Genomic DNA, 17,403 nt, shown 5'->3' on the forward strand with positions numbered 1-17,403 from the left:
TTTCCGCTTCTGTTTGTAACGTTCCACGTTCTGTCGAGTCCCTTGCTGCAACATTACCGCCCTTGCTGCGTTCTTCTCCTCCAAAACCGTTCTGCACTCTTCGTCGAACCATTCGTTCCGTCGATTCCGTTCCACGTACCCGATGATGCTCTCGGCTGTGTCGTTGATGGCTGCTTTCACTGTACTCCAGCAGTCCTCTAGAGGGGTCTCATCGAGCTCGCCCTCGTCTGGCAACGCGGCTTCGAGATTCTGCGCGTATGCTGAGGCGACATCCGGTTGCTTCAGTCGCTCTAGGTTGTACCGTGGCGGTCGCCGGTACCGTACGTTGTTGATGACGGAGAGTTTTGGGCGCAGTTTGACCATCACCAGATAGTGGTCGGAGTCGATGTTGGCGCCACGATAGGTCCTGACGTCGATAATGTCGGAGAAGTGCCGTCCGTCAATCAGAACGTGGTCGATTTGAGATTCCGTCTGCTGTGGTGATCTCCAGGTGTAACGATAAGGGAGGCTGGGTTGGAAAAAGGTGCTACGTATGGTCATATTTTTGGAGGCGGCGAAATCAATGAGTCGCAGGCCGTTTTCGTTCGTCTGCTGGTGGGCGCTGAACTTACCAATCGTCGGTCTGAATTCCTCCTCCTGGCCTACCTGAGCGTTCAAATCTCCTATGATGATTTTGACGTCGTGGCTGGGGCATCGATCGTACTCGCGTTCGAGCTGCGCGTAAAATGCGTCCTTGTCATCATCAGTACTTCCGGAGTGTGGGCTGTGCACGTTTATTATGCTGAAGTTGAAGAATCGGCCCTAGATCCTCAACCTGCACATTCTTTCGTCGATCGACCACCAACCGATCACGCCCCTCTGCATATCACCCATCATGATGAAAGCTGTTCCCAGCTCGCGTGTGTTGCCGCAGCTCTGGTAGATGGTATGATTACCTCTAAACGTTCGCACCATGGATCTTGTCCAACACACCTCCTGCAGCTGGTGCTCCCAATGAAGTTGTGAGATCAGCAGTTCCACGTACCAAGTTACCAATCGAAAGTCCTTTTTGTTCGCTGGGGTCGTTGTCGTTGGTCTCGGACCTCGGTTCGTATTATTCTGTTGCTGATTTTCCGTTACAATGGTTTTTAACGGCTGGCTTGTAGGACCTGACACCAACCCCACTTTCCGGAGGATCATAGTGCACAGTTGAGCTTAGATTCCTTCCCTGGCACTCGGACGTAGATCAGCCGCCCCTAACATGGGATCAGACACTGTTGTGAGCCGCTCCTCCTGGAGAACAGACACTCAGGTTTGCCGAAGAAAACCCCTCCCCCTTCCTTGTCAGCCTACGACCAAAGTTCCCACCGGGGTTGGTTACCCGATCTTCCCTAAAGTTACTCATAGTTTCCGGCTGGTATCACGAGTAGGTAGGGATAGGAGTTGCTGGGTAGAGGCTAGTGGATCACAATGGGATCTGACTTGCGCAGCATACCCATCCTTTACCGTGCCTGCTTTGCATATACGCGTATCTACAATGATCGATTTCTCGTCGTCGATTTTCTCTTTGGATTATTCTGGGAAGTACAACCAATATTGGAATGATCTCTCGGTGTGTTTCAGCGAAGGGCGACTAGGACTAGCATTAAGCTAAATAGCAAAAGTCCAACAAAATAGTCCTGTTCAACGACGTAGGTTGAACTTCCTCGACGTTGCTGCATCCTGCTCTTACCCGTTTGTTGACAAATGGGTAAGAGCAAGATGCACACACTTAATTCAGATTGCCGGGATATCAGCATTTTTCCATTCTTTTGCCGAGATTTGCACAGCCGAGTAATCAGCAAACAACAATTTTGCTGAGATCTCAGCAATTTTGACAGTTCATTGCTGAGGTTCGGCAATCGTTTTGCTGAGAGTCAGCTAACAAATGTCACTTTTTGCTGGGATATCAGCTGATAGTTTTACTGAGCAGACGGCTGTGCGCGTTTTTGCCGAGCCCGCAAATCTGTTTTGAGTGTGCAGCAAGTTCGAGCAAGTTCAACCTGCGTCGTTGAACAGGACTAATATCTATATTTTTTGTAATAATACATGAAAAATTATGCCTTATGTCTCAATGTGAAAACTTGTTTTTCAAATATTGAACAGAAACATAGTCTTATACATGATAGGAAAATACACGCACTGCCAATATGTAGCTTTTCACTGAAAGTAATTATTATTTATTTCATGAACGTGTTTTTGTGTATGCAAGTTATTTTTTTCTTTTTTTTTTCAATGATCAAGGTCTTAACTACATTCATTCAAATTGCGAGCATAAGGTTTTAGAGGGTCGTGGCGCAATGATTTTAATAAAAAAAACTGTTTGTTGATTTTCAGAAAGATATGTATAGTTTTATGTTGGAAATATTTTGCTTACCAACGACACCCTTAACAATCATCAATCACTTTTCCTCATTCTTGGAGGTTTCAAATCACACATAACATGTTTTTTGCGACATCATATGCAATTTGATAAGACTATTTAAATCAAAGTTTTCAAATTGTTTCATGCTGAATAGCCTCATTTTTGTGCTAAATGTAGAAACATTTTCAACAAGTACTCCGTTCTTTCACCTATACTTTCAGAACTTTATTGTGTTCTTCGGGACAGTGGTTTATTGTCCTCATATTGTACTTCTACCCATTTATGTACCATAATTATGAAGAATATCTCAAGCATACTTCAGTGGGCTGGTCTCTGGTAGGGTTTTCAACAACTAATAATAAAAATAACGGTTTATATGCTAACAGATTATGCTCAATATCTTTATTAATGAGATTTAACATAGTGGATGTAAGCTGTGGAGCCTGACTGGGAAAATGTAATGCTTTGATTTAGGCAGTATAACCATAGATAGAATAACAATCAGAGATGGGTCACAACCACTAACAATTATCTCAATACACAGGCATGCGATCATAAAACAATATATGTAGGACGGTTTTGTTGTAGTTATATCTAAAAGTAGGGTGCCTGTACCAGTTATCGCACCACCTAAGAAAAACTATTTCTACAAAAATAAGAAGAAGACCGACGAATGTAAACAATAAGTCATATGATTGATTTGTTTTCATACTTTACAGGAAAAATATAAAAACGGAGCCAAAACTACTTTTAGTATTTATTACGGCGTGCGCCAATGATAGGAGCCCTGTACCAGTTATGGACACATTTGTTAATATGGGTTCCACTTCGCACTATTTACATGCATTCCTTATGGGAGTTGCCATAACTGGTACACTATGGCGAAATAGGGTGCAAGGAGGCCGAAAAGTTAAGGAAAATGATTTATTTCTACCATAATTTGAGCAAATTGTGAAGTTTGAATGATTGCAATCATCTTTTGTGATCGTTATCTGTTGTTCACGAATTTTTTCTTGTTGATTTGTATCTTTAAAGGTTGAAAATCAACTATGGCGAATTTGAGGTACTAAGTATAGCCATAACTGGTACACTGAGCCTAATCTAAATAATTCAAGTGTCACATTTGTAAACATAACACATGAGAGTACTATGAACAATCTCACCATGGAGAGTTTCGTTTACTGCTATCTATTGACCAAACTATCAAAGCTAGGTTAGTACAATGCTTCGCAAAGTTTAAAAAAGAAATACATGCAAAGAAAACCTCCATACATTGTTTTTTGATTCCATGCTTTTGAAGCGAATTAGCAGCAAGAGAATGTTACTTTGTTTAAGCTATTGGCCCAATTCTTCGCAATAATCACAAAAAAGTTAAAAAAAAAATACTCTAGACCCCCCCGACAGATTTTTTCGACTTTACCCTTAAATTAAAGAAGAATATCTATACTTTCTAATGGCAAAAATACACACTCAAATTATGATAGAAATAAATCATTTTCCTTAAAATTTCGGCTTCCTTGCACCCTTCTTCGCAATAGTGTAACAGTTATGGCTAATTCCATAAGGAATGCATGTAAATAGTGCGAAAAGGAACCGAAGTTAAAAAATGTATTCATAACTAATACATGGTTCCTATCATCGGCACACGCTGTAATAAATACTAGAAAAGTGACGAACCAGCCAAGGGCTGAAAGTCTCTGAAATAAAGACAAATCAAAAAAGAAAATGTAATAAATACTAAAAGTAGTTCTGGCTCCGTTTCAATATTGTTCCTGTAAAGTATGGAAACTAAGCTATCTTTTATTGATACAGTGTCGGACAAAACAATAAGACCACTAGTTATTTTTCATACAAAAACTTTGAGCTCCATTTTCTCCAATGCCTACTTTTGTCGAATGTGACTGTTATGCAGTTATGGGCAGAATAGTAGCTCTATCTTTCCTCTTTTCAACAACAATTCGTTTTGAGATGGTTTTTGGAGAAACTTTCGAGTTTTAACGGTTTAAATGAGCCACCATTTGACCAAAATCGAGGGGTCTGCAAAAATTGTTGTGGCTCTAACTAACGGGAGGTCTACCAATATGAGTAACCAAATGCATTTTCCTTACTTTTTTAGCGAGAACTTTCAAAAATTCACCACTTTAAACATTTAAACATCATCAAATTTGGCCATTTTGTATGAAATAGCACCGGTGGTCTTATTGTTTTGTCCGACACTGTATATTGATAACATTCGTTGGTCACCTCGTTATTTTTGTACAAATAGTTTTGCTTAGGTAGTGCCATAATTGGTACATGCACCCTAATTATTATCTTGGAACTGAAGTTTCTGCTGCTCTTGGAAAATAGATTCTCACTTAATGAAATCTGCATATTAAAACGAGCAATCCTACGCACAGTAGCAGATAGATATTATAATTTACGATTCAATTTTTGAAAGCAAACGACAAGCCTAGCGAATTGAAAGTCGTGGGTTTGATTTCCACCGTGGATTTCTTTTCACAATTGAAATCTTAATTTGTTCATGTTCAAACACGTGTTACTGTTGTGTACATGAATATCAAAGTATTTCAACATTTTAAAAGCAGTTGAATATCAACTGACTTTTACATGACTTTTGTGATGAGGTTGTTGATGTACTTCAATGAGAAAAAAGATACTAAATCAATATTTCTAATTCTTCTTATTGTGTAGTGGGAGTAAAACTCAACTTGATAGTTTGGTGGTTCAAATTAGAATAGAGTTTATTTGCAAGTGTCAACTTAAGGCTAAAAATCATGGCTTGCTTGTACTGCTCCAACATCTCCTCCTTCAGAAAATCTCGTAGTACTCAAAATGTGAAGGAAGTCTCCGCTTCCTGCCTGAAGGTTCCCGAAAAGGTAGAGTTCGTTTTCTTGATTGAACCCGATCCTGACTACGACAAACCTCCGATGATCCGTCGATAGAATTTGATTTCATCTGTTCAGGACACGTATTACCTCTTGAACATCCGGGCTCAGTTACGGAAATATCCAGTTGAGAGTTCCCAGGATTTTCAATATCTTCAGTTGGAACATGATCCGGACAGCTAAATTCCTCCAACAGAACTTGTAAGGGTAGAGGCTGCTCAGCTGAAGCTTCACATTTTCCGTCCGGTTTGCGTTTCCGTAATTGGTTAGTGTGCGATCTTATCAAACCTTGTCGTTTTTCGTCTTGAAGAAGAACATTGTAGACCACACTTCCTTTCTGCTCAATAACGATACCTTTGGCCCAATAGCGCTCGTTCCGAATATGAATTTCAGCATAAACTGTATCCCCAGCTTCAAACGATCGATGTTTCGCTCCATACTGCTTGTTGAACTGATCATTCTGCCTTTCATTAATTTGCGTTGGTTGTGAAATCGGCGGCTTCATCAGGTCAAAAACAGTTCGGGTTTTTCTGCCTAACAGGACCTCAGCTGGTGATCGGTTATCCGGTAAGGATGGATTAGGGGTACAGCGATAGGTCTGAAGGAAAATCTGCAGTGCATCTTCAACGTCTTCTCCGCCTATCTTCAAAAGCGCTCTCTTTAGCGTATCCACAAATCGCTCGGCTTGACCATTAGATTGTGGGTGGAAGGGTGGAGTTTTCACATGATCGATTCCGTGCTGCTGGCAAAACTTGCTGAATGCTTCAGAGCAAAACTGAGTACCGTTATCCGTTACAATGGTCAATGGACATCCAAATCGGGAGACACATTCCTTCAGCTTCTTAATCGTCATTGTTGCGGTCGAGTTACTGGTTGCAAAAATTTCTGGCCATTTTGAATACGCGTCCACGATGACGAGGAACATTTTTCCTTTGATTGGTCCAGCATAATCCACATGAAGACGAGACCAGGGCATGGACGGAATTGGCCACGATGAAAGAGTTGTTTTCACGGGAGCTTTTGATGCTGCTGCACAGTTTGAACATCTCCGGACATAGTCTTCAATATCTGCATCCATATTTGGCCAAAACACAAAACTTCTTGCCAGAGATTTCATTCTTTGCATTCCAGGATGACCAACATGTAACTGCTTGAGAACAGGTGATTGCAATGACTTCGGAATGACGATTCGATCCATGTACATCAGGTATCCATCCGCTTCACACAGCGCTTCACGTCTCTTGTAGAATGATGCGACTTCATTGGAATGTCTCGTGGAAGGCCAATTATCTCGAACTTGTTTGAGGACTGCTTGAAACGTGGCATCCTTTTTTGATTCTTGCAAAATCAATTGACTGGTGATTGGTAGAACTGATACGGCTTCGGTTTGAATACTGCGAATATCTGCTTCCATTTGCAAACTGGCAATCACATAATCTTCATCGGGCTTGGAATGTTGTCCAATCAAGCGAGAGAGCAAATCAGCGTATCCAAAACTTTCAGTCTTCTGGAATTCGATCTTGAAATCATACTGCAGCAGTGTCAGTGCCCAACGCTGTAGTCTGTTGGCAGTATGCACTGGTATGCCTTTCTTCGATCCGAATATCCCAAGAAGTGGTTTGTGGTCCGTTTGCAGAATGAAATGTCTTCCAAATATCATTCGATGGAACTTGGTGCAGGCAAATATCAGTGCTAATCCTTCCTTTTCTCCTTGAGCGTAATTCCTTTCAGCGTTAGTCAATGTACGGGAAGCGTGACATACAGCCTTGATAGACCCATCTGGAAATCGGTGAAGCAGGACTGCTCCTATACCATGTTGCGATGCGTCGGCTGCTACTATCATCTCCAAGTTTGGGTTGTAATGCGTCAGTAGGAGGTCTGATTGTAGAATCCTCTTGAACTCTTCGAAAGCGTTCTGACAAGCTGGGCTCCAGTTCCATTTGACGTCCTTTTTCAACAAAGCATCCATTGGTTGACGAAGATCGTGTATTGCTCGTACAAACTTGCCGTAATAATTTACTGCTCCCAGAAACGAACGTAGACTTGGTACATCGTGCGGGGCTGGCATATTGACGATGGCCTTGATCTTTTCTGGATCCGGACGAATTCCTTGGTCATCTACAATCAATCCGAGGTACTGAATCTGCTGCATGAAGAAGTTGCTTTTTTCGATTTTGAGGTGAAATCCGTATTCTTCGATGCGAGCCAGTAACCGTTCCAGCTGCTGAAGATGTTCTTCCAGAGAATTGCTTGCCAAAATGATGTCGTCAAGATAAACGCTTACGTCCTCCAAATCTGCTACCATGCTGTCCACAATCTGCTGGAATTCACCTGACGCGGTTTTAACTCCTGGAGAAAGTCGATTGAATTGGTACAGACCTTTGTGGGTGTTGATGGTCAGCAATTTTCTTGAGGATTCCGAAACTTCGACTTGCAAGTAGGCGTCCGAAAGATCTATTTGCGAAAATATTTTCTTCCCAGCCAATTTTGCAAATATGTCTTGAGGAAGCGGCAACGGATGATGATTTGCTTCTAAAGCTTCGTTCAATCCGGTGGAATAATCTGCACAGATTCTGACCTTGCCATTCGGTTTCCGAACTGCTACAATTGGAGCGGCCCACTCGGAGTATGTCACTGGTGAAATGATGTCCAAAGCTTGAAGTCGGTTCAGTTCATCTTCAATTTTCTGGACAGATGCATATGGAACTGGACGCTTCTGACGGAAAACTGGCTTCGATCCTGGCTTGACAGTTAGCGATACTTGCTTCTTCGTACAAAGTCCCAGGCTCTCATCAAAAACGTTGCTGTACTTGACTTTCAAACGATCGACCAGGCCCTCAGCTTCCGGATGATGCTTCATCGATACTTGGTTACACACTGCGTTGAAAGGTACATCCCAAAGTCCGAACAGTTCAATCCATTCAGCTCCAAACAAATTGAGATCATCTGCCTTGGACACGAAACATCTTCCTTGCTTGGATACTTCATTCAAGGTGATTGAGCACGACAACTCCAGAGTGAGACCCATGTCATCGCCGGAAGCATTCACGACGTTGATTGATGGTTGTTTTCCGGCTGGACTACCCATTTGCTTGTAGACTGCTTGTGAAATCACACTGATGTCCGCTGCGCTATCCAGCTGCATTCTGACGGCGTGTCCATTGAGTTCGACTGTGGTGAACTTCCGGTTGGCCGTAACACTCACCTGATTGACGGAATAGATTCCTTGAGCCTTCGCTGACTGATTCTTAAAACCTCGATTCTTCTTCTTCGGCTTTGATTGGAAACAGGTACAGTATCCTTCCTTATGTCCGACTTTCTTGCATGACTTGCACTGATGTTGGATGTAATTGCAATTCTTCGAATAATGCATTTCTCCACAACGCCAACAAGGAGTGTTCGGGACATCTGACGGTTTCTGCTGCTGTTGTTGACCAGACGTCTTGATTTTCGTAGGATTCCTGATGGCGCAAACACTGGACTTGTTACATGACTTCTCGATCATTGCAGTATCCTTCTTGAGATTCAGGAGCCGCTGGCAATCCTCAGCCAATGAGTGTAGTGTCATCGGGGTTGCCGGATTGGTACTCTCGATCTTGGACAGCAAGGAAGTCCGAACATCCGCATCTTTGCTTGAATTCAGGCCGCACACGAAAAGTAGACACTTGAACTGGTCGTTGGTGATTTCCGGTAGCTTGAACTCTTCACACTTCTCGTTCACGATTCCAGCGTACGTGAAGAAATCTTCTGATGAATTTTTCTGTAGCTGTAAGCACTGGTACCGCAGGTTGAACAATGATGTGTTTCTACCGAAAATCGACTTCAAGGTGGTGATGGTGTCTTCGAATGAAACTTCTTTCGGTTTCTTCGGTAGTATGTAGTTCACGTATTTCTTGTGAGCTACGGTGCTTAGGTTTCGGAGCAAGAGTCGAACCTTGGCCGGTCCATCCAACTTTCGAGCGTCCTCTTCAAAAAGGTCTTCGTACTTTGCAAACCAAGCTTCAAACGTAACTCCCGCTTCTGGATCGTAGTGGAATTCACTGATGCTGCTTGACAGGGACTCGATCAGGAACTCCGTCTGATTCTGCCGACGTGGGTCCTCCGGATGCTGCTGGTTGGACTGCAGATTACCGTCGCCTCCGCCAACTGATGGACCTGCTACGGATCTTGAAGCGGAAAGTTCTTGAAGAATTCTTCCTTGGTTCTCCAGAATCCTTAGAAGGCTTGCTTCGAATTCGGGACTCATTCTGCTACCGATACTTTGCGTGACTTCGTTAAAAATCTCGTCGCCAAAAACTATTGTGTAGTGGGAGTAAAACTCAACTTGATAGTTTGGTGGTTCAAATTAGAATAGAGTTTATTTGCAAGTGTCAACTTAAGGCTAAAAATCATGGCTTGCTTGTACTGCTCCAACACTTCTTAAGTAGTCAATCCTCTTAAAGGAAGTTTGAACACACATCGACCAATTAAAGACAAGTCGAAACATTGAGTTTCTGCCTGCTTTTCGTAAAACTGAATACCTGTGGGCTGGTTCATCTCTTTATATGCACTAAACAGTTATGCAGTAATAAAAACTGAATCAATGTACCCCCTTCAGTTTAAGCATGGCGTTCATACAGCAAAGCAAAGAATCATTGTAAACAAACCCCCAATTAAAAAGCAAAATGTGACTGTGCCTCTTTATCGTATGTCTTCCATCCTCTGGCTCCTATAGGGAAAGGTGGGGTAATATGCACCCCCCTAAGCAAACGTGACCCTATAACTAAGATTAGGATGATTGTATGGGTGTCTGGCGGTTTAAAAGTTAGTATACTTATTTAACTAAAAGATGCCAACTTTTGATCCGCGTAGTATCAATTTTACCGAATCAAATTATAAATTTAAAAAAGCGTTACGTTTTGGGTGCTAAAAAACTGTTGGGAGCAAAACGCACCTTGAGGTGGGGCATTTCCCGCTTTAAATCCTAATGAAATACCAGGCGGCTCCATCTTACTATTTACGGCAGCAAATGGCAGGTGTAGGAGGCGGATGGTAGTTAGTAAGTTGATTCCATATAATCAGCGCGCAATTGCTTAAATTACGTGCGCTCCAAATCAGACAATCTTTCGAAATGCGGAAAATCGTCGTTTTCCACGCTTTTCATTCGAATATTCTTGTCATTCTTGGGCTTGTCCGGCTCAATTTTACATCTTGTTTGCTTGCATCGGACGGAACTTCACTTATATAATGAAATAGCGTGAGGGCGTTCTGCACCGGAGGTGCGTATTACCCCAGGTTACCCTAACATCCCGTTGACGATACCGACCGTGAGCCATGGCAGCGGTAGTCAATATCTCCGGTAGCAAACCACGTGGACATGAGTGGGTGTGCTTCCAAAAGAAATAATATCAACAATAGCCACTCCTTCCGGAGCATTGAATTGAAGAGACTGAATGATTCCGGTTGCTGCCGGCTGCCCGGACTCTGAAGTTAATGATAGTGTTTTGGTTTAATTAACCACTTTAAGTTAAGTTGACTGCGGACCAGACTGCGCGCTTGCGGCAGCGGCATTGTTTGGAGTATAATCATAAATAATGCAGTGAACCGTTTATCCCATTGTGACGACTGTTTTTGGAATGCTTTTTTTTCAAAACGGTAGCAAATTGCTCAGTTTTACAAAGTTTGAAATTAATTGATGACTTGTGGCGTTTATAATACATTGCCTCAATCATAACATTGGGTACGTGCTTCATAATTGAAATGGCCGATGAAAATCAGTCTATAACTTTACAAATTCAACTAATGACAACAATTTTCCAGGAGGCCTCAATACCGTAGAATTGCGTAGTCAACTTGCGCGTGCGTTGGTGGCGCTATGGCGTCTTCGAGGCGCACGACCTAATAGAACAGTTATGCGCCATCAATCCAACGCGGTTGCATAATATTAGCCAAGAGAGGTATATACGAGTACTGTAATTTCCCTTCTCCCATGGCATCTCCTTGGGGGATGCATTCAAACCCAACTGAATAGCTGCAATAGTGTAGCGAAAAAAAAACAAAACAACGACAACTTTAGTTAGTAAGAAAGGCAAAAAAAGTCCACTCCTTTCGTTGAATTGAGGTTGCGATGAAAAACGTGCGCGCTTTAAAAAATAGTATTGACGATGACGATCATGATGATGACGACGACGACAACGATGCTTTGGTAAAGCACACTTCATACGGCACTACACAAAAGTGCATAATCGAGTCGAGCGAGACTGTAGAGATCACTTGAAGTGCTATAACTATTAAGGTCGGTTGCTTTATGCTGCGCACTACCCGAGCAGAAGGGAATAGCAACAGCATAATAAAATGTGTTATTTTGGAAAAATAACTGAGTAGCGGAAAAAGTTATTTTCATGTTATTTACAATGTCATAACATATCCTGTTATTAACTTGTCTGTCATAAGCGGCAAAATAACAAAAATTATAACAAAAAAATGTTCGTGGATGACCTGTTTAATAACAAGTTTTGTTAGTTTCAATAACAACTTAATAATATCGAGTTTTTAAAATATTTCAATAGCAAATTTTGATATGAATACGTTATTGATAACAATCTGAAAACAAAATTTGCTTTTTTTCTGTTACGGATAGGAACTCCTCCAAAGTCCCATATGCATTCAATGGGATACGCAACAATAGGATCTATTGTTGAATGTTTCATTCATAATTCGGACGCTAGCGATTTATTATCGAAAACAGAGAGAAACAATAGTTTTCGTTTATTTTCCAAACAACTTACGATGAAAAACTACCGTCGTTTTGAAATCCTTTATTTGGTGGTTCATTGTTTATAAGATTAATTTACATTATTACCTCATTGATTGACACATTTATTCAAGTGAATCTAAGTGGGCTCGATGCAGTGAAATCAATAAAAATAAAATATCTAAAAATAATTAATGGAGTTCTTGATAACTTTTCTTTAACATTTTTGTCGAAAATGTGTTGGTCATCCTTGAATTCCACCAGTTGATCCAAAATGTTTCATAAAATGGCTAACACTCTATTATACTCTCTGTTTTCGTATTATACCTAACTGAAACTGGGACAAAAAAACAGGTATACTTTTCAAAGTGCTTATAAAACAAAAGGCTGATAAGTTGGCACTGTCACAGTTAAAACGTAATGTCAGTAAGAAGAGGAACTGATGACAAAATAATATTTTCTCTTACAGTTCCTCACGGAATGCTGTGAACAACGAAAATCTCGAATTGTGCAGTTTTGATTGCAAAGCTAGTTATGTTGTAGTAGGGGGATTAGGGGCATAATGGACACCCGGGGCGAAATGGACACCCCTGTTTTTGCCGAAACCGTTGACTTTTATGTTAAACTTTCAATGCATAAGTGTAAAGGAACAAGTCATTGTTCTATTTTTCAAAAGTACCATTTATATTCCTTCAAAATAACCAAAATATCATTGAAATTGAAGTATGTTTTTCATATGGTGGATTTCTTATAACTTCGAAGCAGCAGCAAATAAGGTATTACGAGTGATTGAGTGTGTCCACCATACAAACAAGTGAATTGTTAGCTTATCTACATGTATACGTAGATTTAGCAATGGATGAAGTATTATATTTTTGATCAGAACACACTGAAAATCGCAATTTCAATGTTGTAATCTATTCGGGGCGAAATGAACACTGGCAATTATGAATGGATGTACACTTAGGTGGCCCACACTTAAATGAAAAACAAAAATTTCGAAAAATACCAAGTCTTACCTCCTAAATCAGTTGTTTTGGACTCCCAGAAGCTACGTTCAAAATTTGAGCAAAATCAATTAAGCCTAAGGGGGCGCTCAAAACGCTTGAAGTTTGTATGGGAAAACTAGGCCAAATGTATGCAGAAATTTTAAGCTTCCGAATTTTGCCGCTAGGTGGCGCTGTAACCGTTCAATAATCAAACCCTTTGGTATTATTGTAGGTGACTATATGCCAAACAACTTTGTCGAAGACCGCGAAGTGATCCAACGTCTGTGAAAAAAGTTATACCCTAGGTAAAGTGAGGATAAACTTTATTGTTATTTTTCCAATACATGTAAAGGAATAATATCAATAATGAAATCTCAATACTTTGCCTCACTTTGCCTAGGGTATAACTTTTTTCACAGCCGTCGGATCACTTCGCGGTCTTCGACAAAGTTCTTTGGCATATAGTCACCTACAATAATACAAAAGGGTTTGTTTATTGAACGCTTACAGCGCCATCTAGCGGCGAAATTCGAAAACCTAAAATTTCTGCATACATTTGGCCAAGTTTTCCCATACAAACTTCAAGCGTTTTGAGCGCCCCCTTAGGCTCAACCGATTTTGCTCAAATTTTGAACGTAGCTTCTGGGAGTACAAAACAACTGATTCAGGAGGTAAGACTTGGCATTTTTCGAAATTTTTGCTTTTCATATAAGTGTGGGCCACCCTAATGTACACGCGTTGCATACTGTTAGGCGTTTTAGAGAGTTTGAAAATATTCAATCCGATTATTTTAGCCTCAAATTTATTTAATTAACTTTGAAGTTATGTAAACTCGTCTAAGATGGAGTATTATATCTGTGGTATTGATCTCCTTTGGCAAATTACTGAACTGGTCGATATTCTCAAAGATACAGCATAAAATATGCAGGGGTGTCCATTATGCCCCGATGGGTGTCCATTTCGCCTCGTACCTTTCCTGCCAGCCCCAAAAAACACACGGTTTTCAATTCATTATTTCTTCACAATAATGACATTCTACCAGCTGAAAATGATTGAAATACGTAGGAAACAAGTTATAGTTGTAAGCCAACTGATAATATGTTAAGTTTTTGTCTGTTATACAGGCCTAACATACTCATTTGCTTAGGGTGTCCATTATGCCCCTAATCCCCCTATTAATGATCAAATATTTGTACAGTCTCAATGACACAATAATAACTGAACTTGTGCTACAACAAAACATGTTATTGAAATGTAATTTAAAGAAAATATACCAAGAGCATGATCATAAAAAAATAAGATTGCCCAACAGAACATGTTATGGAACGATGATGACTTAATAAGTTAATAATAACAAACCGAGATATAAAAACAGGTTTTGTGATTCCGTTGTTATTATTTTGATATTTTCCTCTGCTCGGGTATGGCTGGCTGGCGCACTCCATTATCCAATCGCTGGAAATTGACTCATTTGCAGTTCGCGCCCCACAAAACAACGTGGACGCCGCGCGCCGACGAGAACGTCGTCGTCGTCGTCGTCGCCAGTCAGAGCTACTAAACGACACTTCATGGTCCCACACTGTTTTCAGTGTTGGAAATGTGTGTGTGTGTTATTATACCATTTGGATTTTGATTGGGAAGAGGAATGATAGGTAGTTCGCGAAAGATGAATCATAGGACGGCTATACCTACTGTAGAAAAATGCATCGATCTTCGGACTTTCATGTTGGAATGTAGGATTTCGGGATGACTTATGGGTAGTATTTAATATTATCGACAGTAAGTATTTGAAAGAACAATATTGAACTGATTGGGTCCGCAGATCGTCCTCCACTTGGTCGATCCACCTAGCTCGCTACGCATCACGTCTTCTTGTACCGGTCGGATGACTCTCCCCGGGTAGAGGAAAAAAGCTCAATAATACCATATTTTGATATTGAGATCAAAATGTGCACACCTAGACTGCCGTAATTCTGCAAAGTGACGTAAGCGCCATTCAAAATGTCGATATTTTCTGGTATATTATATACAATATCTGGTGTGAAAATAACACAGTGGTATGCCTGTTGTATTAGAATGCAAGATCTAGTCGTAATCTATCATCTATGGAAAGAAACATAGAAGATGATCAACAGTTTTATGCATAATAACCAAAAAATGGGCCAAAACTATGAATGTCGCTTACGTCATTTTGCAGAATTACGGCAGTAGAAAAAATCATGTAATTTTAGGTGTCCTGAACCTGACATATACGAGCGTCTTCAAAGACACAAATTTAGAGGTCAAAGCATGTAAATTTACGCCTTACAGGACTTATATTTTCTTAGCGTCTAGCAATCGCTAAAACCGATCTGATGGATAAAACATATAAAAACAAAATATTGAGGCACCTGGATTCGAACTTAGGATCTGCTGATTGTGAGCCACATCTCTTACCCCTCGGCTATTCCACCGAGTTAGAAGGTGGTAGATGAATGTGATACTGATTCTACGTTTCTGGTGAAGTGGATTTGTTGACATCTAACGCAACCAACCAGGACTTACATGATGCGTGTAAAATTGAGTCCAATTTGTGATTCAGTCTTGAAAATGTTTACGTTCTTTGATGTTTCTGTCTCGTGCAAATTTCAGAATTTTTAAGTGTGTGATATTGGTTTGATAGATATAAGAGATAAAAGATCTGAAAATAATATCTAGAATTTACTCCTGAAACATCATCATCAGATCATAATTAGATCTTGTAAGATCTAACCAATAGCAGCAAACTATTTGTTTGATCTTGAAATATTAAATTTTGATGTTGTTCAGATGTTCCAGGAACATTTTTCAGATATTATTTTCAGATCTTTTATCTCTTATATCAATCAAACCAATATCACGTTTTGATCGTCAGTATTTCGCCTCTACCCGGGTCGAGAACCATTTTAGTCGGGTTGCTATCCGACATCCTGATGACGTGACCCATCCACCGTAGCCTCCCGATTTTCGCGGTGTGGAAGATGGTTGGTTCTCTCAGCAGCCGATGCAGCTCTTGGTTCATTCGCCTTCTCCAAGTCCTGTCTTCCATCTGCACTCCGCCGTAGATGGTACGCAACACCTTCCGTTCGAAAACTCCAAGGGCGCGTTGGTCCTCTGCACGTAGGGTCCATGTTTCGTGCCCATAGAGGACGACCGGTCTAATCAGCGTTTTGTAGATAATTGACTTCGTGTGACAGCGAACTTTATTCGATCGTAGAGTTCTGCGAAGTCCAAAGTAAGCACGATTTCCTGCCACAATGCGCCTCTGAATTTCTCTGCTGGTGTCGTTATCGGCGGTCACCAGTGAGCCCAAGTACACGAATTCTTCAACCGCCTCGATTTCATCTCCGTCGATATAAATTCGGGGTGGCGGGCGCGGTGAATCCTCCCTGGAGCCCTTTTGCCATTATGTACTTTGTCTTCGACACATAATTGACTAATCCGATTCGCCTGGCTTCACTCTTTAGTCGGATGTACGTTTCCGCCATCGTCTCAAATTCACGAGCTCTAATATCAATATCATCAGCGAAACCAAGCAGCTTAACGGACTTCCTGAAAATCGTTCCACTCGTGTTTATCCCTGCTCTCTTTATTATACCTTCTAACGCAATGTTGAACAGCAAGCACGAAAAACCATCACCTTGCCGTAACCCTGTGCGAGAATCGAAGGTACTCGAGAGTGTCCCTGATACTCGAACTACGCATATCACTCGATCCATCGTCGCCTTGATTAATCGTATCAGTTTATCCGGGAATCCGTATTCGGGCATAACCTGCCATAGCTGTTCTCGATCGATTGTATCATACGCCGATTTGAAATCGATGAACAAGTGATGTGTGGGCACGTTGTATTCGCGGCATTTCTGCAACACCTGGCGGATGGCAAACATCTGGTCCGTTGTAGTGCGTTCACCCATGAATCCAGCCTGATATTGCCCCACGAACTCTCTTGCAATCAGTGATAGACGGCGGCATAAAATTTGAGAGAGTACCTTGTAGGCAGCACTCAGTAGTGTTACTGCCCATATTCGCATAGTCGATGTAACTACCATTGGCAATGCCACCGTACAAAATCTAATATCTACACACCTAGAAAAAATCATGTAATTTTAGGTGTCCTGAACCTGACATATACGAGCGTCTTCAAAGACACAAATTTAGAGGTCAAAGCATGTAAATTTACGCCTTACAGGACTTATATTTTCTTAGCGTCTAGCAATCGCTAAAACCGATCTGATGGATAAAACATATAAAAACAAAATATTGAGGCACCTGGATTCGAACTTAGGATCTGCTGATTGTGAGCCACATCTCTTACCCCCACCTATTCCACCGAGTTAGAAGGTGGTAGATGAATGTGATACTGATTCTACGTTTCTGGTGAAGTGGATT

At 41.1% G+C, this 17,403-nt stretch overlaps 2 protein-coding genes across 2 annotated transcripts in view; one reads left to right on the forward strand and one right to left on the reverse strand.

The window, feature by feature from the left end:
• LOC109401161 (formin-like protein) overlaps positions 1–17,403 on the forward strand; it is a gene marked incomplete at its 3' end in the record, with an annotated part of 264,398 nt that overhangs the window by 209,699 nt on the left and 37,296 nt on the right.
• On the reverse strand, positions 5,110–15,691 carry LOC134284220 (uncharacterized protein K02A2.6-like). Its single transcript, XM_062842860.1, has one exon. It carries the CDS (start codon positions 9,515–9,517, stop codon positions 5,195–5,197), a length of 4,323 nt encoding a protein of 1,440 aa, XP_062698844.1. The 5' UTR covers positions 9,518–15,691; the 3' UTR covers positions 5,110–5,194.

Source organism: Aedes albopictus, chromosome 3, assembly GCF_035046485.1.
Source record: "Aedes albopictus strain Foshan chromosome 3, AalbF5, whole genome shotgun sequence".
NCBI lineage: Eukaryota > Metazoa > Arthropoda > Insecta > Diptera > Culicidae > Aedes > Aedes albopictus.